The sequence below is a fragment of the Jaculus jaculus genome, chromosome 4, assembly GCF_020740685.1.
Source record: "Jaculus jaculus isolate mJacJac1 chromosome 4, mJacJac1.mat.Y.cur, whole genome shotgun sequence".
In the NCBI taxonomy this organism is placed as follows: domain Eukaryota; kingdom Metazoa; phylum Chordata; class Mammalia; order Rodentia; family Dipodidae; genus Jaculus; species Jaculus jaculus.
The window spans coordinates 22017501-22044474 of record NC_059105.1 but is presented as its reverse complement, the minus strand read 5'-3'; the positions used below and the strand labels follow the sequence as shown (position 1 = coordinate 22044474).

The 26974-nt window shown below is 52.2% G+C and overlaps 1 protein-coding gene across 9 annotated transcripts in view; it reads right to left on the bottom strand.

The window, feature by feature from the left end:
• Positions 1-26974, bottom strand: part of Agap1 (ArfGAP with GTPase domain, ankyrin repeat and PH domain 1) — a 526342-nt gene that overhangs the window by 312254 nt on the left and 187114 nt on the right. For all 9 annotated transcript variants that reach the window (XM_045148441.1, XM_045148443.1, XM_045148445.1 and 6 more), the window contains 3 exons: positions 12278-12363; positions 7136-7277; positions 2346-2480 (listed from right to left, as the gene is read on the bottom strand). In XM_045148441.1, the coding sequence (XP_045004376.1) occupies positions 2346-2480; positions 7136-7277; positions 12278-12363 (363 nt within the window). The remainder of the gene's footprint in view (positions 1-2345; positions 2481-7135; positions 7278-12277; positions 12364-26974) is intronic.

Here is a 26974-nt window from a genome sequence, read left to right as displayed (position 1 = left end):
TTTCCCCATGCCAGTGTTTGGCACACTCTCCTGTTGCTGTGGTCTACCTTATGTTGGCCAGGGGGTGATGTCCACCCTCTGCTCATGCCATCGTTTTCCCCTGCCATCGTGGAGCTTCCCCTCAAGCCTGTAAGCCAAAATAAATCTCTTTTTCCCAGAAGCTGCTCTTGGTTGGGTGATTTCTACCAGCAATGCAAACGGGACTGCAACATTGCCCAAGAGGGGACTTTCCAAAACGGTAACTGCAGCACCAGAGAAAGCACGCAGAGACAGTGGGGTTGCGGGACTAACACAGACCCTCCAGAACAGGGACTGCTATGCCAGATGCACACCAGGGAGATAAATACCAGCACGCGAGGACGTCCTGGTCAGTGTGAGGTCCAGGGCCTCAGCACTGCCACACAGAACCTTCTAGTGCTGCGGCCCACCTTTCCCTTCAGCCCGCGTCCAAAACAGCGCTGCTGCTCTTAACAAGAACAGAGCTAGGAAGAAAAGTCTCCCACGAGAGATCACTGAACTGGCATTAAGCGGACGGATGACACTGTGACGTAAGAGCTGCCACGAGCAGGCCTCAGGCTGCTCTGTGGAAACAAACTTGAGGAAGGTGGTAGGAAGGGAGTTTCTAGCTCAGAGGCAGTACGAAGATGAGGTTCTAGTGTGAGGTGGGAGGCTGTAACATCTCACACAAGACGTAAAAGGGAAGACTCTAGCACAGACCGTGCCTTTATAACACAATGTACATGATGTGCTTCATACGCTGCTCGGAGTTGACTTAGCAAATGACCAGACTTTTTGAAGACTTGCAAGAATGTTAAATTCTATATACAAAACAACTAATGTCACCATACCCAACAGAATGGCCCATGTTATCAGGCCTGCTTACAACTCAGACCCTTAGATGAAACTGGAAGGCAGGACACGGGGGCCCTGCCCAGGCGCCGCCTCCAGAACTGTGAGGCACACTGATGCCTGAGCTAGTCAGCCTACGAAAATCTGCTGAGACCAGAAAGGACCAAGCACTTCCTGGGGTCGCAGGAAAGATATCTTACCACCCTCCAGTATTAATTTACTGATAAGAATGTTTGTGAGGGGGTTGTGTAACTAGAGAAAACTTCTGTCTACCAGTCAGGATAAATGCTCTCCACCCACAGAGCCCTGCGTCAGAAGCAGTGACCTGCAGAGGACTGGCCAGCACTTGTTTTAGATTCAGCAGCCTAAAGACTCCACCAGAGTTTCTCCCCAGCTCTCCGAGACCAGCCGGGATGCTCTAGTGCAGAACCATCTGCCCCCAGGATCATGCACGGCACACGGTACTCCATGGCTTTCCCTGTCAGAACGCCCATCTCAGGAAGACCCCAAGCGCTTCCTTGCTCCACTCATTGGTCCCTTTGACATTCACAGAGTGCTAAACCCTGGCAGAGCATGCACCGGGGGTTCCATGGGAGGCTGCTGTCGGCAGGATGAGCTTCAGTCAGAGCAGGCCCAGGAAGTACAGGAATGCAAAAGGGGGGGGACAGTGGAACCCAAGAACTTTGTGTTGCTCCTAGGGTGGAGAGTAGGATCTCAGGCTTCCTTAGAAATTGCTTATCCCACAAAGCCCTGATAGGGGCATAGGCCAAAGGCAGCTGTCACCTACAGCTCTAGACTGAGGACCCTCAGAGGAGCCGTCATAAAGGCCTCAGAAAGAGAGCTTGCATGGAACCGCCTCCTGTAGTGCTCCAACTCTAAACGCGCTGCGTCCCCACAACTTCAGATCCCTCCCTCCCCGCTCCCACCCCAGTTAGCAGTTCCCCCTCACAACCCCCAGGTGGCGTCACCTGCACTGACCCTAACGTCCAGGTCTAGAGGTGCTTGTAGCTCCAGGAGTGGGTTTCTGGAGACGCACTAACAGGAACAGGAACAGCAGGGCGACTCGTACATGCTGCCCTCCATCTCGGGCCAGCATGGCTTCCCTGGGCGCAAATCTGACTCTCTCCTTTCAGTCTACTTTCCTCAAAGGCAAAACATTGAATACTTAACCCCTTTCTTCTTAAAGACAGTACTGGACTAACAGCCGGGAAGTAACTAGCGTACAGTGACTGCAACAGACCATGCAAGTGACCCGAAGGCTTCCAGGAGCTCTCCGTGCCGTGCATAGCAAAAAGCGCAGCGTGGCCCACAGAATCCATCCAGCGCCGTCATAAACAGGGGACCCTCCCTTCTAAATGATGCTGAGAGCCGTGCTGGGTCTCAATCCTGATGCCCACACACCGTACAACAGGGCTCTGCCCCCTATGTTGGTGCCCCTGGTCTCCTGAGTGCCCCCGTGTCATGGAGCTGTGACAGTCCCAGCAACGAGAATTTACCGTCCTGGAAGACCCGCTCCACGTTGAGCCCATATGTGGCGCATGTCTCGTAGTAAGTACACCGTTTCAGGTCGTTGGAGAGCTTCCGGGCCCTGGCGTCATCAATGACCCGCGGGTTCGTGGAACTTATGGCATCTGCGATAGATGGAAAAGCAAAGCTAGATGAAGAGGTGCACCCATGACCGGGGCCCACTTGGTGACAAAGTTCACTCATGACTAATTGTGTCCTGTGACTCAGAAACCCATGCAACCCAAACCCTGCACCACACCTGTGACGACCATTCCTCCCAGAATCCTGAGTTTTGAAAACAGTTTACCCCACAGTAATGTGCCAAGGCGCCAAGAACAGTCTATCATTTGTGGCTACAAATTTGTTTTAGGTGTGGAATTTCACACCTGCAACCCCAGCACTTGAGAGGCTAGAACAGGAGGATTGCAAGTTCAAGGCCGGCCTGGAGAAACTCATAAAGCTTAGTCTTAAAACTGGCTTATGCGTCTCAAAAACTGTAAGTGTGATTCCAGACAACCAGTGTCCATTTAACGACACCCTCATCAACAGAGATCCGCACACAGGGACCTGTGTTACAGGTACCTTGCAGTTCCCTTTGTAGGTCGCAGTCACAGCACGTGGGGAAAACAGATTCTTTACAAAGCTGTGATCATCTTTTCGTACAATAATAAGGCAGAGTGGACACCTATAGCTTCTCAAAGCTTCTGCTTAGTTTGGAAAACCCAGGCCGCAGAGTGTCCATCCAGCTTACCTTTCACCAAGGCCTGGGGCCTCACTCAGTGTCGTGACCCTCTGCAAAGTGCTCACCATCGGCTCTGTGTCACCATTTTCAGGTGTGCCCTGCGTACCCTGTGACCTCCCAGAGATGCCCTTAGGCCTGAGGCGCAGCGCAGCTCTACCTGGCCCTGTCCAATCTCACTTCAACTCAGCCACTGTTTAGAGACCCCACTTCTCCTTCCAGTCTAATTCCCTAGTCTTTGGGATAGAAATGGCATAACAGCAATTAAAGGACTCTCAGGTGCTGGGCAGATGGCTCCGTGGACCTGAATTTGGAATCTCAGTTGCCACATAAAATGCCAGGCATGGAGGTATTATATTCCTGTAATGCCAGCACTAGGGAGGCAGATAGGGAACCGCAGAGGCTCACTGGTTAGCTAGTTTAGCTCTTCTGGTGAGCTCATGGTTTTTGTTTTTCTGTTTTTTTTTCTGTTTGTTTTTTGGTTTTTCGAGGTAGGGTCTCACTCTAGCCCAGGCTGACCTGGAATTCACTATGGAGTCTCAGGGTGGCCACGAACTCACAGCGATCCTCCTACCTCTGCCTCCTAGTGCTGGGATTAAAGGCATGTGCCACCATGCGTGGCGAAAAACCCTTTCTTAAAGAATAAGGTGGAAAGTCACTGAATAAGACCACCTCTGGCTTCTACATGCAAGCACATCCCTGCATGCATATCCTTGGACACAATGTTCATATTCATTTTCTCTCTCTCTCTCTCTCTCTCACACACACACACACACACACACACACACACAGAGAGAGAGAGAGAGAGAGAGAGAGAAAGGACTCTCATTTTCTCTTGACAGGAACATGCACAGCCTCACATGCCCGACAAGGAGGTCAGGCATCTGTGAGGCTGCATGCAGTTCACCCTCAGCTCTTGTCCCACATTGACTTCAGCAGCCGCTGTCAGGAAGCAAAGCTCTTCCCTGTGTAGCAAGGGTCTAGCCTTGTCATTTACATCCTTAGTGGCCACAAAGGTTTCAGAGAGTCCATACCACCCAGCTTCCTGCCAGGTGTGCCCTCAGATGCTGGGTCATCAGCGAGGTTGGTTAGGGACCCCAAGGAGCAGAGGGGAGGGATCCCTAACTTAAACATTCCTGTGCTAGCAGCTGGGTTGAAGGGAGCACAGCCCACACATGTGCACGTAGGGAAGACCCCAGCCCCCCTCCCAAGTGTCCCTCCCACGTATCTCCCTGCGCCCACCTCAGTCAATCGGTACTTCTTAGCTCAGAGCCTCCCAAGCGTCAAGAGCCTGCCCGAGTCTCTCAGGAGCTGTCCACCGTTTCCTATGCAGACACAGATGACTTGGGCATGTTTGGAGGGACCGGCCCTCCTCGGCCACATGGGAGATCCCTATGGGCTTGGCCCAGGGGTGGGTGGGTGTGCTGCGCCAGCCAAAGAGGCTCAGCACTGGGGTGCAAGAAACACAGCCAACGATAACCAAACACGTGGTATGTGCCCACTGACTCGCTTCCCCTCCTCTGCTTGCCCTCCTGGTGCCCAAAGGCTGCAGTTAAAGGCAGGTCCTGACCTGCAACCCACACTGCTCTCCACGAGCACAGCTGTGTACAGGGAGACCACAGCCATCAAACCTGCTCTTACCAACCCAGTCTGGGAGCTGCACAGCACAGTAGCTCCACGCTGGTCCAGCACATGGGTCCCCAAGCAGCTCTTGTGGGGGGTGGGGGGGCTTAGAAGTCCTGGCTGGAGCATCAAGTCAGCTGCTGGAAGAGTCCGCAGGAGCGGTGCCTTCTTTAAAGGCCCTTTTCTAAGGCTTTTCAGCACAACCACCTCCAACACGCCCGAGCTGTGTGCGGCAGTCCCTCGGCATCCACAGGGGCCCAGGGCCAGGCCTCCTAGCACGCCCCTGAGCTAAGATGCCGCAGCCTGCCTGTCCCCAGGACATGTCTACACTCACCGGTAGACATTCAACCAGCTCTGGGTTGCCTATGATACCTACAGCGTGAGTGTGTGAGTACTACATACACAGCTGTGGTGCTGTGCCTGCCATTCAGGGAATGATGACAGAAAAGTATGTGTGCTCACTCTTTTAAATTGAAATAATCAGTGGTTTTGAGATGCAGAATTCACTTTGTAGCCCATGCTGGCCTAGATGTCACAGCAATCCTCCTGCCTCAGCCTCCGGAGCGCCGAGACTACTGTAAGCCACCACACACTCAGCTGTAATATTTTCAGTCCACAACCACTGAGCCTAAGATGACACAGCTGTGCTGAGAACCAAGGCCATGTCTCCCTATGGCCACCAGGTGGCACTACAGGCAAGAGGACCTCCTGTCTGGCTTTAGGTTCAGCCTGAGTCATGCTCAGCAGGTTGTTTTGGCCATTACATGTGCCCGGTGGAGGGATGAGGGATGATGAATGGTAGGTAGGAAGGAAGAAAAAAAAAACAAAAAGAAAAATGGATGATAGAAAGAAAGTACTCTCCGTGAAAAGGGGATGCTAATGATATTTTACTGAAAAGATTCAGTCAGCCAATTCCACCATATACTCCCGTGTACATTACTGCTAAGGCAGCAGGAAGCTCTGACTACACCTCTGCTGGCCTCTTACAGCTGAGCAGACCCGTGTGCACCACATGGGTGGAATAACAGAGCCCTCCACCACCAGGCATGGGGGGCTAGCTTCTTACTGGGGTCCTCCACCACCAGGCATGGGGGCTAGCTTCTTACTGGGGCCCTCCACCACCAGGCATGAAGGGTACACCAGGTTTCCTAGTTGCAAACGATGAGGAAATGCATAGCATTCGTTCATTAAAAGCATAGATGGCTAAGTGGTTAAGGTGCCAGCCTGCAAAGACTGAGGACCCATGTTCGACTCTCCAGGTCCCACATGAGCCAGGCCGAACGACAGGACCGAGGCCTCCCGTGCACATTACTGCTAAGGCAGCAGGAAGCTCTGACTACACCTCTGCTGGCCTCTCAAAGCTGAGCAGACCCGTGTGCACCACGTGGGTGGAATAACAGAGCCCTCCACCACCAGGCATGGAGGGCTAGCTTCTTACTGGGGTCCTCCACCACCAGGCATGGGGGGCTAGCTTCTTACTGGGGCCCTCCACCACCAGGCGTGAAGGGCACACCAGGTTTCCTAGTTGTAAACGATGAGGAAATGCATAGCATTCGTTCATTAAAAGCGTAGATGGCTAAGTGGTTAAGGTGCCAGCCTGCAAAGACTGAGGACCCATGTTCGACTCTCCAGGTCCCACGTGAGCCAGACGCACAAGGGGACACAAGCGCACAGGGTCGCACATGTGCACAAGGTGGTGAACACATCTGGAGTTCAAGTACACGGGCTGGAGGCCCTGGCATGCCAATTCTCTGTCCCTCATGCCCCTTAAAAGGAGAGAGAGGGAGAGACAGTCATTCCTGAAATGACACTCTTAACTACATTCCTGACAGTCGTTACTACAAGCACCCTGTGCAACACCTCGGCTAGACTAGCAGAAGACACCAGGCAACTGCCTCGGGTCGAAAACCAGGGTGCTGTAGCGATGCCATGTGACCGGCATTTCGCTGGCAGGCCTTTTAGGTGACTTGGAAGAAAATAAAAAACGTGCCCCCAGTAATCGTACCCTGTGGGCAGCCTGCCTGCTCAACGGAAAACGAGAGAGACGCTGCTGTGCCTCAGAAGTCAGCGCTGCTGTGAAGACGCACTGAAAGCTCAAGTCAACGAAACTTATTTTAATAGAAAAGTAAAGTAAGCTTTCCACCTGAACGTTGGCTCACACAAGAGAGAATTACGGAGATGTAATATGTCACAAGGTATGATAATAAGGAACAGATATAAAATGGATTTTCCCGGGGTTTGTGGATATGGACGGTGAGTGATTTCTCCAGAGTTGTGTGGGGAAAGCCAGGAAGGTTAAACTCCACTGATGCTCCCTGTAAAAGTGAACCTTCAATCCTAGACCTCGTGGGTCACCTGAGAACACAGACCACACGCGTGTTAACCCTTCAAAAACAGCTGTGCAGGCACGTCACTCACCCTGAGTCCCCACCAGCACCAGTGGGATCTCGCTGGTGTTCCGGTAATTGGCCATCCGACTGTAGTAATGGTAGACTGTTTGGAAACTTATCTCATCCTCCAAGCTGAAGACAAAGATGACAGCGTCCACCCACATGGCAAACTGTGGAGAGAGAAGGGTGGAGCTCAGGGAGGGGTGCAGGACGAAGGGGTGTGGCCTCCAGGGCGCCCAACAGCCGCTCTCCAAAGTCTGACCAGTGCTGCACCCGTCACTGATGCTCGGAGGAGTCACGCTGCTCAGGACTGGGCGCCCCATCCTATTGCTACCAGGGGTGCTGTCCTCAGAACAGAGCCATGCTGTCTCCCTGGAGTCACTGTGTCCCTAGATGTCCACCCTCCAGCCGAACCACGCTAAACCCCACCAAAAGACTGAAGGCTCTGTCCTTTGCTGTGGGTCTTCCTGGTCTGAGGACAGGTGAAGGCAGAGTGTCCCCTTCTGAGGACAGGTAAGGGGTGGAGTCTCCCCATGTGAGGTCAAGTGAGGGTGAGGGAGGGGTCTCCCCATCTGAAGATAAGTAAAGGGTGGGTCTCCCCAACTGAGGACAGGTAAGGGGCAGGGTCTCCCCATCTGCGGACAGATGGGGGTGGGGTCTCCCCATCTGAGGACAGATAAGGGGCAGGGTCTCCCCATCTGCAGACAGGTGAGGGGAGCTGTCAGTTTCCCATGGTCCCATCAGAGCCTCTAGGAAGGCGTGGACCTGCAGCCATGAGGGTACTTATCCTCTGGGCATCCATGGCCAGCTGAAAAATGCCCTGGCCTCCCCACCAACCTTTACTCCCAACTGCTGGGCGCCTCTGTAAAGACAGTGCCTTGCACAGTAGAGGCTCATACCCCACTCCTGCCATGGGGTGACTATATTTGGGGAAATGAATGAAACAAAACGTGAGGGAGAGGCACAGCAAACGGTGACTCTGTCCTTTTATTCTGAGGAATGTCAGGTTGATTTTCATTCACCACGTCCCCTCATTTTAGGGCAGCCATCTTGTAGAGCAAGGGAGCGAGGCTCCACTGCAGCCAGTTCCCCACTCACTGCAGCTGGCGTGCGGCTTCCAGACCCTGTGCTGGCACCAAAGACCCTTCTCTTTCCAAGTGAAAACAAACTTCCCTACAAGGAACTTCAGCCAGGCATGGTGGTTCAAACCTTTAATCCTGGCACTAGGGAGACTGAGGTAAAAAGATCACAGTGAGTTCAGCCTGGGGGCCACAGAGTGAGTTCCAGATCAGCCTGGGCTAGAGAGAGACCCTACCTTGAAGAAAAAAAAGTCTTTGGCTACAGAGATGGCTCAGCAGTTAAAGTCACTTACTTGCAAAGCTTCATGCCTGGGTTCAGTAACCCCAGTACCCACATAAAGCCAGACACACAAAGGAGTGCAGGCATCTGGAATTCATTTGTAGTGGCAGGAGTCCCTGGCACATCCTTTCTCTCTGCCTCTTTTCCTCTGCCTTGCTTGCAAATAAATAAATTAATATTTAATTTAAAAAAAGGAAACTTTAGTCCCAGGTATGCAAAGTGTGGCCCTTAACTCATCATTGCAACTTTTAGGTGCTTGTGTGTTAATAAACTCTGAAGTCCACTTACAACAAAGCCAGTGCTCACTTAGATGTGAGATATGTCTATGAGAAACTCAGAACCTTCAGTTCCGATGGCACGCATACAACTCAATGAGAAAGAGCTGAAAGCAACATCTCGGGTACACCAGCAGGAACTTTCCAGAGACTGCACCAGGGAATGAGGGAGCAGGGCCATGCCCTACATGCTGGGAGGAGGTGTGCCTTTCTCTGCTTTTAGGAGTCTGGGAGGGTTGGCCTTGCCCCACATGCCAGCCTGGGGGAAGGGCTCACTCTGCAGGACAGACCTGAGATTGTGACATGAGAGCTGGCCTGTTCTTAGAGGTGCACTTTGACACTTCTGCCCCCAACCAATGTTCACCCCAGCCCTGAACTCTTCCCCATTTAAAAAGTTGAAATTTACAAAGAAAACAAGGGGCAGTAAATTAGTTTCTGCACTACCCTGGATGACAGTAATAACCACAAAACATCTGCCATTTCTTTTGTGAGGCTACCACCTTCAGGAGGACTGTATTACTGGTTCATACGATGCTAAGAAAGCCATCCTACCTGTGGGTTTGCAAGGCTCCATCATCATGTGCCTCAGAGTGGAAGTCTTTGCCTCCGCCAGGGAAAATGTTTGGGTTAAATACTGCAGAGGGTGTCCCAGGCAGGCCACGTTGACCTGCACCTCAACCCTGTGTCCTGCATGCCACTCTTGGGGTGTGCGGTGGTTTGATCAGGTGTCCCCCATAAACTTAGGTGTTCTGAATGCTAGATCCCCAGATGATGGAGATTTGGGAATTAATGCCTCCTGGAGAGAGTGTATTGTTGGGGGCGGGCTTATGGGTGTTATAGCCAGTTTCCCCTTGCTAATGTTTGGCACACTCTCCTGTTGCTATGGTCCACCTTATGTTGGCCAGGGGTGATGTCCACTCTCTGCTCATGCCATCGTTTTCCCCGGCCATGGTGGAGCTTCCCCTCGAGCCTTTAAGCCAAAATAAACCTCTTTTTCCCACAAGCTACTCTTGGTCAGGTGATTTCTATCAGCAATGTGAACCTGACTGCAACAGGGTGAGATCTCAGAGTGCCAGTTTTCTCCTCAGCGGAACTGGGGAGCCTGCTTCCCCTGGGCTGGTCTCGAGGATGGGACTGAGGCCATCTATGCACAGTGCTGACACGGGGGCACTTGCAATGTCATCAGGACAGAGTTGGGCACACAACACACACTATGGAGGCATAGGAAGAAAGTTGTGAGCCAAGAGCTTGCTGGTAGTAGTAACTGTTTTCTCTTAAGATGATTCCTCAGTAATTCAATGATTTAAAGGAAGGAAAGTGCTATTTTACCAAATGACATTACATATTTCAGGATTTGGAGCCATGTAAAAAGTGTATTTCTCCATGGAAATTAGGAAAAAGGTTTTCTGGAAGAATAATTCCACTTGAGACAAAACAGCATTTGAATACAGTTATTTGGGCCTGTGGGGACACCAGATGTAAGCTTTATTAAGAATACCTAAGAAATTTTTTAAAATATTAGTTTATTTGTTTGAGAGTTGTGGAGGGGAGACAATGAACCAGTCATGGCCTCCTCCTGATGCAAACGGCACGTGCTCTTTGTCCATCCGGCTTTACATGGGTACCAGGGAATCAAACCCAGGGATCAGCCTTTGCTGCATCTTGCTTCATGGTGGACCCGTGTTCTGTGACCACATACCCTACTTTTTAAAAAAAAAAAAAATTGTTCATTTTTATTTATTTATTTGAGAGTGACAGAGAGATAAAGAAGCAGATAGAGAGAGAGAGAATGGGAGCGCCAGGGCTTCCAGCCTCTGCAAACGAACTCCAGATGCGTGTGCCCCCTTGTGCATCTGGCTAACGTGGGTCCTGGAGAATCGAGCCTCGAACCGGGGTCCTTAGGCTTCACAGGCAAGCGCTTAACCACTAAGCCATCTCTCCAGCCCCACATACCCTACTTTAATGCTCCCCTCTGTAGTCCCAAGGGTTCCTTGCCACAGAGACCACACACCCACCACCAAAGTCAGCACTTCCCCCTGTGGCTTCTCCACTGCCCTATTATGGGGAGAACTTGCGGCAGCATCTCTCTTCCCCGGATGGCTTCGCGCAGCAGAGCACATGGCTCTTCCTGGAGCCACTCAAGACTTTTCCACCGAGGCTCCTACTGCTCGCGTAGGTTCCGCACACTGCTAAGGCTGGCCTTCCACTGACACGAAGAAGCTTGCCCCGTCACTCCAAACACACACGTGCTGGAAAGCGGGATGCAGAGCCAGTGGCTCCAAACCTTACTTTTGCATCTCCCTCAACCCAGCACCTCTGGGGGAGCCCGCGTGGGCGGACGGCTTCTTACAGCAGCACAGGCCTGCGCGCAATGCTGAACGAGGAAAGGGCTGGCCACAGTGCAAGGCCTCGCGCTGCTGTAGAATAAGGTGGCACATCTTCAAGGGACACGAACTTTGTAACCAACTTCTTCACTTTCACCTTTTCCAGACCTTTCCTTCTCAGAAGCAAGCCCAGGCATGTCAGACAGGAAGGCCTGAACATCCTCGAGGCAGACTGGCCGCATCACTGCTTCTTCTCAGCTTCACAGGCAGTGTCCTCCACAACCCAGTGCATCTCACACCGCTGGCACTTTGCAGTGGGTGAAGCCGACAAGCCCGTGGGACTGTCTAGATCCCACCTGCCGCCCCAGCGCGGGGAGGCGCGGGCCTTCAGCGCTCCCTGTGTACAGCAACATTCGCCCTGTCCATCATCTCCGAGTTCTACAGTTTGCTTTCACGAGGGGAGAGGTTTCAGACAGGAGGCTGAGGAGGTGTTCCTCTTGGGGCATCCGCACTTACTACATCTTGCAGTGTGCTGCAAAATTACATCATCAGTAAAGGAGCAAGTTTGACAGAGCAAACTCCAGAAAGAGGTTTTCCTAACAGGGCTGGCCTGATGCTTATCTTTCTAGGAAATCACAGTAGCCTTGGGGGAGAATGACGCAGGCCAAGGAGGCCAGCGAGCATGTGGGGACAATGATTTTTGCCAGGGACAGAAATGGAACTGTCTGCCACCCAGCTGGCTCTTGAAATGATCTTGCTCTTTCAGAGACTGAACCAATCACAGGGAGGAGGGAAGAAACAACTGATTGAAAAAATAAATAAACAAACTACAGAAATTCCTGGATGCCATTCCAGCAGAGTTGACGAATACAGCTGCTTTCTGCTTTTCCTTCATTCTTTGAAACACATGAAGTTAAAAAAAAAAAAAAAACAAACTCACAGGCTTCATGGGTTTCTATATTCCCCTGCTTTTCATTTTGTTTTTTTGTTTTGGTTCCCTTCTCCCCACTCCCAGGTAGAGTCTCACTCTAACCCAGGCTGACCTGGAATTCACTATGTAGTTTCTGGGAGGCCTTGAACTCTCCATGATCCTCCTACCTCTGCCTCCTGAGTGTGCCACCACAGCCAGCTTATATTCCTGCTTGCTGTAGATCAAAGGTTCAAAAAGCCCAAGCAGCCAGGTGCTTAGTTAGGTGGGCATGCAGTACTCACCTGTGCCTCCGGGGGGCCCCCTTCATCCCTAATCAGCAGTAGATAGCTCTGTCCATCCACCACAATCTCCTTCTTGAACCTGCCACCTGCCACACACAAAACACTGTGTTACAGACGAAAACCAGAGCTGGAGTGGGGCAGACAGACATGGGCTTCGCTTGTGGAAAAATACACTCTAGGCTAGGCGGTGGCCATTGGGCAGCTGGCTGGGGGGACTTAGGAGTAGATTTTAGATGTCTCCCCCAACCGCTGCAGTTTAGATCTGAACTCAGATTCTAACATTTGTATTTAAGAACTCCTGATTGTTTCCGGTTAGAAGGCAAGGCCTTCTGCACAATACCAGGCAGCCCTTGCTGAGCAGTGTGGGACTTCCATGTAGAATTATGCATAAATTCATAGATTCTCACCCACTGCAAAACAGTTGGGCTCACAAAACTCAGACATGTCTTTTCATGCTCAGCAGGTGCCGGGTGCGCAGCCTATCTGAGGACCTGTATTCTCCTCAAGGGAAACCCAGTTCTTGGAAGGAAAACACAGAACAGCATGAGGATGGTGTCTCCGGAGTCACAGGTCACAGTTAGGGAGGGATGCTGGGCTACCACACACGTTAGACAGAAGCTACCGATGGAAGGCTGCACAGGAGAGACAGCGGCGCAGCGGCTGACAAGGAAGCGTTAGAGACCACGCTGGGTTAGCGAGAAACCGCCTGGGGCCCTGCTGGATGTGGGGACCAAGAGGCAGGAGGGCGGGCAGGGGAAGGCCCAAAGGGTGGGAAGGGGGCACAAGCCTCCTACAGCACCCTGGGTGGACCGAGGCCTGCACACTGGGGACAAGCCACCCTGACCACTCCCTTCATCATCTCCAAACACAAACCGCCTTTGGAGTTCTGGGGCTCCAGTCCCCTTCCAGTAACCCTCAGCGACTATCTTGCTTTTGGGAATGGAACGTACCACTTCCTGGCTCTCATTTTCAGCTCCTCTGTGCAGATACACAATGAAGCCCAAATCACCGAACTCTAGAGAACAATGCTGCTGGAGCCTCTGAGAGCTGCCTCTGGGGTCCTCCCCTGCACTGCGGACCTCTACCTGCCCAGAACCCCTGATCTGGGCCACTTCCGCGATCAGGAGGCGGAGTCAGAGTAACTCCAGTGCTTAGCCCAGCCCTAAGTAATGACCAAGCCTGCAGGCAGGTGAGTCCATAGTCCATGCTGAGGCCAAAGCGAACTGACCACCTTAGTTACACACATACCACATCTCCCATCTACCCTGATGTGACATGAGACACACACGCAGTCACACCCTGCCATGACAGTCAGTGAGTCCTGCTGCTTGCTTTAATCAGCTTGCTCAATGAGAAAACAAAGATCTCGTTCAGGTGAACCCCTGGACTGGGACACCCCCCCCCTTCCCCCAAAAGAGACATAGAATCACAGAAAAAGGCTGTGGGCAGATGTAGTGTGTGGTGGTCAGGGACACAGAAAGAAGGGTCAGTGACAATACTGTCCCAGACAAGCTCAAATTGGCTCTGCACTGGCACTTCCCAGCTGCAGGTAGAGCTCACATGACTTTTGTCTCCCAAATCACTGATGGGTCATCAGTAAAGAAATGAGGGTGCCCCCCTTCCCAGAAGGGCTGCCGTCATATCTGACACTCAGCAGACCTTCCCCAGTGTGACAGCTGCAACACAGGCCCCCAGACCCTGGCACTTCACCCAGCTGTTTGAACCCAGGGGCTACCCCACACCAGCTGTGTGGTCTTGCCTTAGTCACTGCTCTCTACCTCAGTGATCCAAGCTGTAAAAAAATGGAATGGCATGCTGGCAAGGAAGGAGGAGGAACGAACATGGAGCACTCACTGCCCACCAGGAGACTCTGCGAGCAATGCTAACATCATTCAACTAAGGATACCACCTATTTCTTCAAAAGGTATGTGGAGGGCCAGGCATGGTGGCTCATGCCTTTAATCCTAGCACTTGGGAAGCAGAGGTGGGAAGACTGCTGAGAGTTCGAGGCCACCCTGAGACTACATAATGAACTCCAGGCAGGTCAGCCTGAGCTAGAGCAAGACCCTGCCTTGAAAAGAAAAAAAAAAAAAAAAGTCAAATATTTCATGAACCTAATCCCAGACCAAAATGCATACAATTAAAAGGTAATTAATGTTATTTACCTCTTTTGCTCCTTTTTAAAAAAGATACAGGAAGCCTATTATTCTTGATGAAGCAGACCTTTTAAGGAAACTGTTTACAAAACCAATCTGTAACTCTGCTTTGGAAAAATCTCTTCCTTCCCACCCTGGTCCCAGAGATCTGGTGAGTCACACTTGCCAGGGTCAAGGAGAAAACAACCAGAATTTATGCTATGTTTAAAGTCTTTCCTTCCAACCATCCTCTAAGTTCTAGCTTTAATAGCACCTATGTGGCGAAGTGACAGTTAATCCTGTCAACTAGACAGGATCTAGAATCACCATGGAAACTTGTCTGTGAGGGAGTTTCGAGGTCAGATTAATGGGCAGGAACACTCACTGTGTGTGTGGGTAGCACATTCCATGGACTGGGGTCCTGAGCTGGCTGGACTTGATGTGACCAGATCCATCCTGCTCCTGCCACGTGGTGACCCACAATGAACTATACCCCCCCTCTAACCGTGGACAAGACAAACGCTTCTTCCCACCAGGTCCATGGTCAGACTAACCGGTTAAGTCAACTAACGTGGGTGATGGCCCCAACACAACCACCCGAGGACCATTGTCATGAGGTCATGAGGGCTAAGGGATGGGGTCAAAGATCAATTCACAAAGCTCTCTGGTCACTAGAAGTTTGTGTGTGTCGGGTTACTAAAGGAATCTCAAAGCACGTCACAGAACTTCCGTAGCACGGGGGCCTCTGGGCATGGGGCTGCCTCATCAGTGCTTTGCCTGTGCCCTGTCCACAGGAACCTCTGCCTGGCACTTAAGAGAAACTGAGGAAGGCAGAGCTCTCCAGTGGGTAGCCAGGGCTGAACGCCACAGCCCTGAGTCCTAGAAAGTATTGCAGAAATGCCACTAACCAACAAGTGTCCTCCAAGCTATGGTCCCAACACAAATCATTCCCACCAAAAGGAACAAGAGTCAAGACCAAGATCATGCAGCACCCACCATGGCCTGTGTTATGACTTAAATTATGTGACCACTACAGTTACACTGAAGAAGTCGTAACCACATAACTGAAGAACAAGGGGCTTTTTGCAAATATGGCCATGAATATACAACTACCTAGAATGAGGATAAGCCTGGCCCAATATAGGAATGTGAACAGACAAACAGACACACACACACACACACAAAATGGTGTGTATCTCCTGGACCCTGAGTCAGCGCACAGGCAGACCCTGCACCCGAGCTCCAACACAGCGAGGCTCACCTGGGTGGTACCAGCAGCGTGACTCAGGTGTGGATTGCAACCTCACCTCCATTCCATACTCTGGCCATCCTGATCTTCAGTCAAAGCCCTACCCTCCACCCAGACACCCACCCCAGCCCTGCACATACCTCTGTTCACTTAGAAACACGCACTGTGCGAAAGCACTGGCTTGGGTACAGGAACATGGTATTCTGTACCCCGGGAGCCCCAAAGGAGACAGCACAGAAGCTGTGACACTCTTGGGAGAAGAGGGCGTGTGTGTGCGTGCAGGAGTGAGTTCCACCTGTGAGGCGCGGGAGGAAATGGTTCAAAGGCAGGCAGGCCTGGCAGAAGGGCCAGGCCAAGAGGGACGCGGGGAGGGGCAGAGCGGAGGCAGGAGGAAGGGCCTGGAAAACACACACAGCAGCCAGGGCACCCTGCAGATGCTCAGGAGGCGTGCAACAGCTACAGGCACCTGTGGGTGTGGGTATGGGAGTCAGCGTTCCAGGTTCAAGTCCCTGTCCAGCCCCACCCTGATGAGCTGGGTGACTTCTGGCAAGCTACTGAACGGCCGGTGCCTCAGCTTCCGGCCTTAACATGGACGGCAAGCAGTTTCCTTCAAGTACACCACAGCTGTGCCTTCCAGATAAGCCCCCTGCGCGTCCGTCCACGTGGGGACTCATCTGCCTGAGTGACAGATGGGAACCCCCAGTGCGGCTTCATACTGATGCTGGGTTCCACCTGCCTCGGTGCCCAATGCCAGCCTCGGTCCCTTCTCCAGAGACTCTAGCCAGACACTGCTCAGAGCCTGGGTGGGCTGCTCCTCATCCCAGGGGACTGCAGCCCTAATTCCCCCACAGCTCCTTCACCTGGTGCACAGGGAGATTCCTGTCCTGCTGGACGTCCACAAGGCTTCTCTCTCTTGGCTGGATAGGCTGGGCTCATTACACAGGATGTTTCCATAGCAACAGGGGAGGGAGGGAGCCTGTCCATGGGGTCCCCCAAGTTGCCTGCCTTCCTTCAGTCACCTGGCCCACCTCCCCAGGAGCAGGGCCTCTCCCAGGAACCCTCCTCCTGCAGGTACGCACCTCTGGCCTTGCATGACTCACAGGTGCCGGGGAGGCCCCTGCCCTCCACTCCGTGCCGTTCGCAAGCTGCTTCTAGACAGCCGGCCTCACACACACTGAATTGTCCCCAGGCTTCCCAGAAGGCGCCACACTCTTCCTGACCTCCGGTCATTCCCAATCACTTGCCTTCTAACCAGACACAAAGGGCTCCAGGCAAATTCCCACCATGTCCTACCCAGAGGCCTGTCCCGACTGACCGCACCTATCCTCCAGGACACTTCAAGAGACAGAACTTACACTTCCCTTCCAAACATCACCATTTCTGACAACCCACAATGGCAGCTGGCTTGTATGATATCTCTGGTGTTGCAGTGAACTCAGCAAACAGAAGGCAAATACTCACAGGTGCTCACCATGAGCTCAAAGGGTTAATAATGAGAAAAGGGGCAGGAACAGGGCTCAAGGTTGCTTGAGCACCAGGACCTGAGCTCAATACACAGCACCACAGAGACTCGGGGCGGCTGCACACTCTTGTAACACCAGCCCTGAGTGGGGTAGAGACAGGAAGATCACAGGAGCTCACGGGTCAACCACTCTAACCTAAAACACGCTAAGCCCCAGGTTCAGCGAGAGAGTCCACCTCAAGAAAACAAGAGGAAAGCGTGACAAAGGACACTGACAGCCACTTCATGCCCTGTAAAAGTACACACGCACCTCTACATATGTGTGCAAGCACCACATACTGCACGCCAGTGTTACGTACACCACGTGGAATACACATACACACACAACACATACTACACACCACACATATAATGTCACACTGTATACACACATGCCAACACCACATATGACATGTCACACATATACCACACATACCCCCAAAATAAAAAGTAAGCAAAAAGACTGAGGTGAAATCCAGCGAGGGCTGGGCGTGCGTTGGCAAGGGAGAGAGACAGCGGACCCCACGGCAACAGGAGCAAGAGCAGCAGGTCTCCCAGGAACCGGGCCCAGCAGCTTAACGAGGCAGAACTCCCACGCTGTCCTCCGTGAGTGACCTGACCGCATTCAACAAGGCCTCGGAAGGAAGCAGAGGCTGGTTCCTGGTGGGCACCACGGCTCTCTGGCATCAGCATCCCTCATTCAAACTCTGGCTCACCCTAGGTTTCGGACCTGCTGGGAGTCAGGCATGTCTTCAGAGGCTCTGCCAGCAAGGCACCCCTAATTTGAGGATCTGAAATGCTCCAAAGTCAGGTTTCTGAATCGGAGCTGCTTAGCCTGATTTTAAATTGAATCCTGCCATCTTCACTCACTCGTCACAACTTTCTACCAGAATTTTAGAGGACATAAGCAAACTTCAATTTCATTGTTAACAGGGCTTTGTTTTTTTTTAATGGAAGGCTTCGTGAATTTGCAAGTCACCCTTGTGCGGGACCATGCTACTCTTCTCTGTAGTGCTCCAACGCTAGCATGCCTGCGGCCAGAGGGCGCACTTAATGTCGATGTTCCCATGCCTGTTTGACACCCAAACGCCAGTTGTCTTCCTGAAGGCTCTCGGGGCACGGCTAGTCCTCTCTGGCTGGTGACCGTCACTGCCATGAACCTGCACCAGGTAGTCTCCAGTCTCCCCACACACGACCCCCCGCTGGGCATCACAGACACTACCTGGCCTGCATGTTCTCCAGACAACAAAACGGGGGAAGCAGTGACAAGGAGAAGGAGCCCCTCCCCCCGACCCCTATCTTGAGATAAGCATTATTTCCAGGAGCTGTTTAGACACTGGGAGAGACCCTCTCCCACACATGCTGTAGAAAAAAGGCTCTGATACCACATCCTTCCTGACCCTAAGAGGACACCACGTCCAGTGTTCTCGGGGTGCACACAGGAGGTGCAGGGCACTCTGCCCGCTACTCTGCATCCCGCTGCCCCTGCAGCTCTATCCCTGCTGAGGAGACCAGGGTAAACAGGGCCCAGAACTGCCACGTTTCACTGTGGGCACATGTATAGGCAGGAAAAGTGCCCGTGGGCCACTAGAGAGGAGACAGGCTCAGTGTGGTATCCGGGCCTGACCCAGTGAACTGTTCAGCGGGGGGCAGCTGGCCCAGGGCCTCACGCCTGGTCTGATGATGGAGGAAGGACAGACTGGGCAGGAGCTGCGCCTCTTCGGTCACAGTTTGGAGGCTCTGGAAGCAGAGCACCTGCCCAGGCTTTCGCCTCCCCGCTGTCCATGCAGAGAGGGCTGGAGGACGCGCGCTGGGCATAGCTAGCCTTTCTGTTTCTCCCTAAGGGAACATAAAGCAAACTTAATCACAAATGTGCCAAATTCCTTTAAAAATTAATGTGGCTTTGTGAACTATGACTAAAATACTGAGGTCAGTAATTTATGAGTACCGAGGCTCTGGAAAAGTTTTGTATTGTGACATTTAAAAGGAATTTTGGACCACATATTATTTTTACACTGAGAAAAGGGTTTATTGGTAACATATTAGTTTATAAAGTTTAACCAAAACAGACTTTATTTTTCTGCTTTTTTTTTTTTTAAGCTTACAATGGGAAAGAAGAAGTTTTAAGTTAGCAAAGAACAAGACTCGGCTCAGCGTATCTATGAGTAGGTTTCTGGGCTCAGTGCTGGGCGGGGGGTGATCCGAGGTAACACCCTCTAATGATTTCCCCTAACCCAAGTTCTAGTCAGAGAAAGCTGCCTTTTTCATTCCATCTGCATAACCCAGTGAGCCAACCGTGGCCCGGCTGGGTCCACACACACGCAGACACCTGGCAAGTCTCAGTGGCCAGGCCGGCATCTCCCTGCACTGGACTCTGACTCCCAGTGGCTGGCACACCTCCAGCTCTTCTGCCCTAGTCCAGCTAATGTCTTTGGCTCCTGCCCTATGGGCAGGCTTATTTGAGGAAGAGGATGTGCAAGATCTGCCACTCCTGCCCCCAGCACCTATCCCTCTGGCTTCTGCTTTATAAAGAGCCCGTTAGCTGCCATCTTGAGGCCTCCCAGAGGCTCGGAGCTTAACACTGAACACACCTCTTGGCTTGTACCCTGCTGCCACCCAGAGTTTAGAAGTGTCACTGCCACATTTCAGTGTGCTCCCTGGCGAAAAAGCTCCTCCTCACTTGTTAACTTCATTCTTTAGGGCAGAGACAAGAACCCAACTGAAGATAGGCTGTGTCAGCACCGCCTCTCCCCAGAACTCAGCGCCTCACACTCAGCAGCAGCTGCCTGAGCCCCAGCCCCTACGGCCAACTGAGCCCTGCTTCAGTAGTGGCCCTTTGAAGGCAGCAATGGAGACCACAGCGCTCAGAGAAACCATCCAAGGGGCTGGGTGACCATGAGCAGCAACGGTAGCCTCTAGGCCTCAGTGTCCTTAAGTGAAGGACGAGAAATAAGAGTACCTACCTTATGTCTGCATTCTCTAGCCACGGCCAGGGACACACACACCCATGGTTGGCTTCCCAAAATGCCATTCCTAAAAGCCCAGCAGTGCATGCTGCTCTCATGGTAGGACTTAATACTTCCCCAATGGTGACACTCATGTACTGAGGAGGTTTTCAAACCAAGCTCCAGAGAAAGACCTGGAACTGTGACGACATGCAGATGGCAAGGATGTGAGTGTGGTTCTATCACCCATAACAAAGCCAGGCCTACCCCAGGATTCTACAATTTCATGCTTTCCGGAAGATACACTTCCTCTTTTTCCTCAAGTTAAACTGCTTTCTTCTAGAAAATTACTTTTGCCTTAAGAAATAACTTGTTGGGCTGCAGGGATGGTTAAGGCCCTTGCAAAACCTAAGGACCCATATTCGACTCTCCAGGTCCCATGTAAGCCAGACACACGAGGTGACACAAACACACACATTCACACACACAAGGTGGCACACGCATCTGGAGTTCGACTGCAGTGGCTGGAGGCCCTGGCACACCAATTCATTTTCTCTCTCTCTGATAAAAAATAATAATAATTTGTCACATAAACTGTTTTGAAATATGCAATTTTGGAATTGAATATGTATACAATCTGGATTATGAGTTGTTGCTTCGTGCAGAGTTCCATGCCCATTAATAAAGCATTTGGTTTGAAACATTAGGAAAGTGTATTTGCTATTGAACTGCAGATACCGAGACTCACACCCTAGAGTGCTTCACATGGTCACATGACATTTAACAACGGAAGTGGAGACAGCATGGCTGTCCTGGACTGCTGGCCATGAGATGGCTGCACAGTGAGGGAATCTCCTACCAGACTTACCTCTCAGAACCCCATACTTTAGGGCTGCAGGCCATCACTTTGTTTTTAATTTTACAACCTCTTTTAAAACCCTGTAAAACCTCTGAGCTCACAGGTGAACAATTTCTCCTAGGATTCCTCCCTCCTCCTCCCATGTCGGGATGGAACCCAGGGTCTCAGTGGTTGATCTCTGCCACTGGGCCACACCCCCAGCCGCACATCTCTCTGTCACTGGTCCGCACCCCCAGCCTCACATCAGGAACTTCTTTTGCTGGTGCACACATGCAACTGTTTCGATGGATGACATGTTCCTTTCTCTCCAGGGTCTCTGAGATTTTTTTTTTTTTTCTTGGTAACCATTACAATCCTGCTGTAACTATTTTCTTTCTTTACTACAAGGAATTTTGGCCCCCATCCTCTGCCCCATGCTAGAAGAGACTTTGGTCCTCACAGCACCCCTGAGAAAACCTGCAGCCTGGCTTGGGAGTACTGTCACCCCATCAGCACCCCATGCAGTGCTGACAGAGACAGGGTGATCTTGTGATCTCCTCCTGAGACGGAGGCCAGGGCCGGGGCCAGGAACCCTGGCTCTCACACTCAGTCTTTCCCTGCAGCCCAGTGGCTCTTCCAGGACCATCCCACATCTGGAACATCTTGTAACAAGCAACATCTGCCACTGATGCTGAAATACTGGCCCCAAGTGGGACTATGTGCGGAGCACGTGTCCAGAGACAGCTCAGTGAGACTGAGAAGACCGCCTACACTCTCGATGGGGCATGGGTGTTGGCTGTGAGGATTCTAGGTTCTGGACTCCAGCAGCTCACCACACCATGATGGGCACCAGGTCTGAGGCCTATAGACCTTTCCTTTCTGTCCTTTACAGCCCATCTCCAAAGCCAGCAGCATATTGCTGATGGCCGTAAGGAGCCTCGAGTCTGGCCAGCCGTCTTCTCTCATCAGAACCTCTCACCAGCTCTGCGCTTTCTGAAGACCACACCGCCCAGCCTGTTCCACTTCCAGACGACAGCCACCCCACACCTGGGTTGTGAACACCCCCTGTTCTATCCAGGTACTGAATCTCATTTCACACACCCTACAGCCACCTGTCCTCTGGCTGTACAAGATACACCACAGCTGATGTCACCCAGTTCCCTCATTTACTGTACCTGCTGTCATTGTCATTTCCACACAACTAGTTCACTCATCTAGTCCTCAAAGAACAACTGCTAGGTTTCGTTATTTCTCTTCCTCCTCCTCCTGTTGGTCGTGTTAATGGTTTTTAAATTTTTTTTTTAATAAGCAAGGGTGGTAGCTACCTGGCCTTACGGCTACGAGAACAGAGCAGCGGCCACCTCCAGGGCCGAGGCAGGAGGCAGCAATCCATCTCACACCAGAGTGACCTTGCCCGATACTGCCTCCACGTCCTGGACGCCACCAAGGATGGAGAAAGGTGCAACACACTGCAAACTGAATCAGGTGTCCATTTCTGCTCCAACCAATCACAGACTGATTACACAGCCCTTCTGGATGGGATGAAGCTGCCATCATTTGCTGATGACCGATGGCCATGCAGGGCTGCGGCTGCACTCAGGATCACGGGACATGCACAGTCAGGCAGCATGGGGAAGGAGCCTGCACGCTCCCTCGGACCCTCTTCCTCACCTCACATCCCGCCGCCCACATCCGACTTCACTTGGTGTCGATGCTTGCTTCTGGTCCCCGCTGCCCTAGACTCTGCCTCGTGGCCCTTTTCCATGACCACATGTGGACACAGTCCTTGGTGCGCACGTGTCTGGCAGGCAGACTTTCTTCAGCACGCAGGTTCTGTGCTTTCAGGCTGACTCGAGGCCTCTCACAAGGAAACTCCTCTGCCCCAATGCAGGGCCACACAGCTTAGAGACCAGCACCTCACCACCACCCACCTGTCCCCACCAGCCATGTCCACGCTGTCCCTCTCTTCAGCTAGGCCTGACTCTGGCTTCTGCCTCCTGCTCCTACCTTTCCACACAAGCTGCCACAGAAGACCTCCTAAGCCCGTCTAGCAAGGGTACAGGCACATAACAGCACACCTAGCACCTTCTGCCCATGTGCAGTGGGAAGGAAAAGGCTGCCTGTGAAGGCTGGGGTGCCCAGCCTAGGTGGGACTGTGACAGTCACGGAGAGGTTGGTCGGAGGCCAGTATGGTGCATATAGCACTGTCTACATGATGTGGATGACACTGTTCCTTCACTGGGACTAGAGCCACACTGCACAGGTCCACTGGTTACAACTTGAAAGAAACACCTGCCACATGGTGGAAGTGGAGCTTGATCCCCTCCCTTCTCTGAGACCCACTTCTGCCCAACCCTCTTCTATAGTTCTCCAACCAAAGCCAACAGCTCAACCATGCCCTGCTCAAAAGGACTGACCGTCAGGATGGTCCCTCAACCTCAGCAGTGCTGCCTGGTCTAGGACAAGCCTGTGAGGTGAGCAGACCCAAGCTGAGAAGGCTCGGAGTCTTGCTGGAGCCATTGAGAAAGCCTTCGACTTCTCCTTCTCGTCAGTGTGCTTGCCAAGGGCCACGTGGTCATGGAGGCACTGATGGAGAGCGCCAGCTGAGTGTGACGCCCAGCACAGAAAGAGAAGGGAGGGAGGCTGCTGAGTGGAGCTGGGCCCTGGCTGCTCCAGATGCCTGTTAAGATCCTCTCCCCTAGGTCAACTTGAGTGGGCCCACCTTTCCTTGGCCCTGATGTGCAGGCTATTACGGTGAACCTGGCCCTGGGCAGCCAGACTCCAGCAGATTACTGCCACTCAGTGCTGGAAATCACGAAGGCTGGCCACTAGGGGGCACAGGCACGGCCCAAAGACAGAGACCCCAGTGCTGTGGTCAGTTCCACAATGCTGGGATCATCATCCAACCAGTTTGCGGGAGGAAAGGATTTATTTCAGGCTGACAGATCCAGGGGAAGTTTCATCAATGGCAGAAGATCATACATCCAAGCAGATAGAAACAGCCAAACAGCCAGCAAACACCACGATACAGGAAGCAAGCAAAACCCCCAGAGCTCAGGCTGCTCTCCACACTTTTGGGCTGGAGTTCAGATCTGCCCCCAGTGACATGTCCCCTCCAACAGGCTGCTGGAGACTTAAACAAGAAATTTAACCTTAATTAAAAAAATACCCTAAGGGCTGGGGAGATGGCTCAGAGATTAAGGTGCTTGCCTGTAAAACCTAACGACTGGAATTCAATTTCCCCAGGACCCACACAAAGGCGAGTGCACAAAGCGCTGTGTGCATCTGTAGTTCATTTGCAGTGGCTAGAAGCCCTGATGCACCCATTCATTCTCTCTCTCCCTCTGTTGGCAAATAAAATATTTTTAGGGCTGGAGAAATGGCTTATTGGTTAAGGCACTTGCCTGCAAAGCCTAGGGACCCAGGTTCAATTCCCCAGTACCCATGTAAGCCAGATGCACAAGGTGGTGCATGTGTCTGGAATTTGTCTGCAGTGGCTGGAGGCCCTGGCATATTCAGTATCTCTGTCTCATCCTCTCTCTCTCTGCTTGTAAAATCATAAATAAAATATTTAATTTTTTTTTAAATACTGGAGGCAATTGGGAACATACATTCAAACTACCACACCTAGTAAGAGCCCAGGTGACAGATTAAGGACTGTCAATCTGCAAGTACAGGTGAGGAGGCTACAGACTAGAAACACCTGTGCAAGTAAAAGCATGCCTGGAAAAAATGACTCTAGGCCCTGGTCTGCCTTTCCCTGTTAAGAAGGTGTTGCAGTCAGGTTCACATTGCTGGTAGATATCACCTAACTAAGAGCAGCTTGGGGGAAAAAGAGGTTAATTTTGGCTTACAGCCTCGAGGGAAAGCTCCACGATGGCAGAGGAAAACGATGGCATGAGCAGAGGGTGGACATCACCCCCTGGTCAACATAAGGTGGACAATAGCAACAGGAGAGTGTGCCTAACACTGGCAAAGGGACACTGGCTATAACACCCATAAGCTCGCCCCAACAATACACTCTCTCCAGGAGGCATTAATTCCCAAATCTCCATCAGCTGAGAACTAAGCATCCAGAATGGGGGACACCTGAGTCAAACCACCACAGAAGGCTTGTATAAAACTCTGCACCGTGAGCTTCCTGGATAGCAGTGGTTTCCCAGCCAAGCCCTGCGCTGCTTCTGACGCTGCAGCCTGGCCATCTAGCTTCCTAGAGGAGCCCATCCTCCTGGGCTGAAGCCAGACGGCCTGCCCTCGCCGAGCGGCTCATCTGACCAGGCACTGCTTCCTCGGACTGTGCTGTTGGAAACAGCTTCTTCCAGGAACGCACACAGCCACACTGACCACAGGCCCCAAACTTGGCGTTCAGTGAGGCCGCAGTTTCTTGTTGAATTAATGATAAAAACACGGGGTGTTTCATTCTGAGTTCCAGCTGGAAACCCATTGTCCTGCCAGACCACCAGTGCGGACACGTGACAGCCTCTTTCCCTGTTCAAAATAAAGCAGAACCTGCTTCTCGCTCAGCACTTCTCTGAAGGTCGGCAATAAATTCAGGGTCCTTCCCCTGCATTAAGCAGGGTCACCTGGTCCTGGGATATGGGCCAGGTCATGGGGTAAAAAGCTCCAGACTGCTGCCCAGGACAGCAAGGCAGGAAGTGGGTGATTCCCTGGAGTTAGGGACCGGGTGAGTGCCCCAGATGACACGGAAGATGGCTGATCTCTATTAACCAAGGGATTCTCAAGGCTCACAGATGACCCTCCCCAAAGGCTGCTGGTGAAAGTCCTGTTAAAAAGCATAAGTGAGCCAGGTGTGGTGGCACACGCCTTGCATCCCAGCACTCAGGAGGCAGAGGTAGGAGGATCGGTGTGAGTTTGAGGCCATCCTGAGACTACAAAGTGACTTCCAGGTCAGCCTGAACTAGAGAAAGACTCTGCCTCAAAAAAACAAAAACAACAAAAAAGCATAAGTGGGTATGTATCAAATGACTCCAACCTCATTAGAGTTGTAGGGAGTCCTGAAGCACTAGAAAGTTAAACAGGCCTAAGAGCGGTTTTATTAATAAGCCCCAACATCTGGGCGGCAGTGGCAGCTGACACGGTCTTTAGTTTATTGGGTTTGGAAAGGGTTCTTGGAGCTGACAGCTTAAATACACTTCAGCTCTCAGAAAATCAGGCTCGGTGTTTACCACAGGGGTTGTTTCTAAGAGACTAAGTAAACATTCATTAACAGAGCATTTGCAATCCACGTGCTTCTGAGAACACATTCGCTAGCCTGACACGAAGCACATCTGTCAGGGAGCCATTCCAGGCAGGGCACTTTAGGGGACAGCAAGATGGAACAGGGGACAGCAGTTCACAGACAATCCTGTGGCCAGAAGCAAGACCAGGAAGCTTGGTGACATGAGCAGCTGAGAAAAACCAACGAGAATTAGACACGTACGGGCACCGGGTCCCTCAGCCTCCACGCATCCAGTCCTGTCTCACCGCAGAGTCCCTGCCTACACCACACAGGCAGCCCCCACCCAGCCATCCATGCTCAAAGACCCCGGCCCTGGCCAGGGAGTGTCTACCAAGTTACATCCTCTGCTGCTCTGGTTTCCAACTGGGAGGTGAGATGCCAGGAGACACTCAGGCTCTGCCTCCACTGCAGGTGCACTATTCGGGAGTATGATGGCCTCATGCAGACCCACCCAGGAACTGAGACAAGGAGCCAGCTAGCCGGTGCCCCGGGTTCAAAGTTGCCCCTTGTGACGACAGCGCAGGGGACAGGGGTTGCTGGAGCAGAACTAGAGCTTCACTTCTCACGCCATTCACGTGGGACAGGCCACTCATGTGGGAGGAGGCCACTCCTTGTGAACGCCGGGTCCTCCGAGTCTGGTACACACGCACACTACTCTGTGCGCCCCAGGCCATGGCTGTGACTCACGAATACGAGGATGGAGACTCTAAAAGGTGGCCACTGTCACAAGACAGGTGAGTGCTGGAGACAGGCTGGGAGCCTTGACCTTCAACAGCCCAGGCAGACGTAC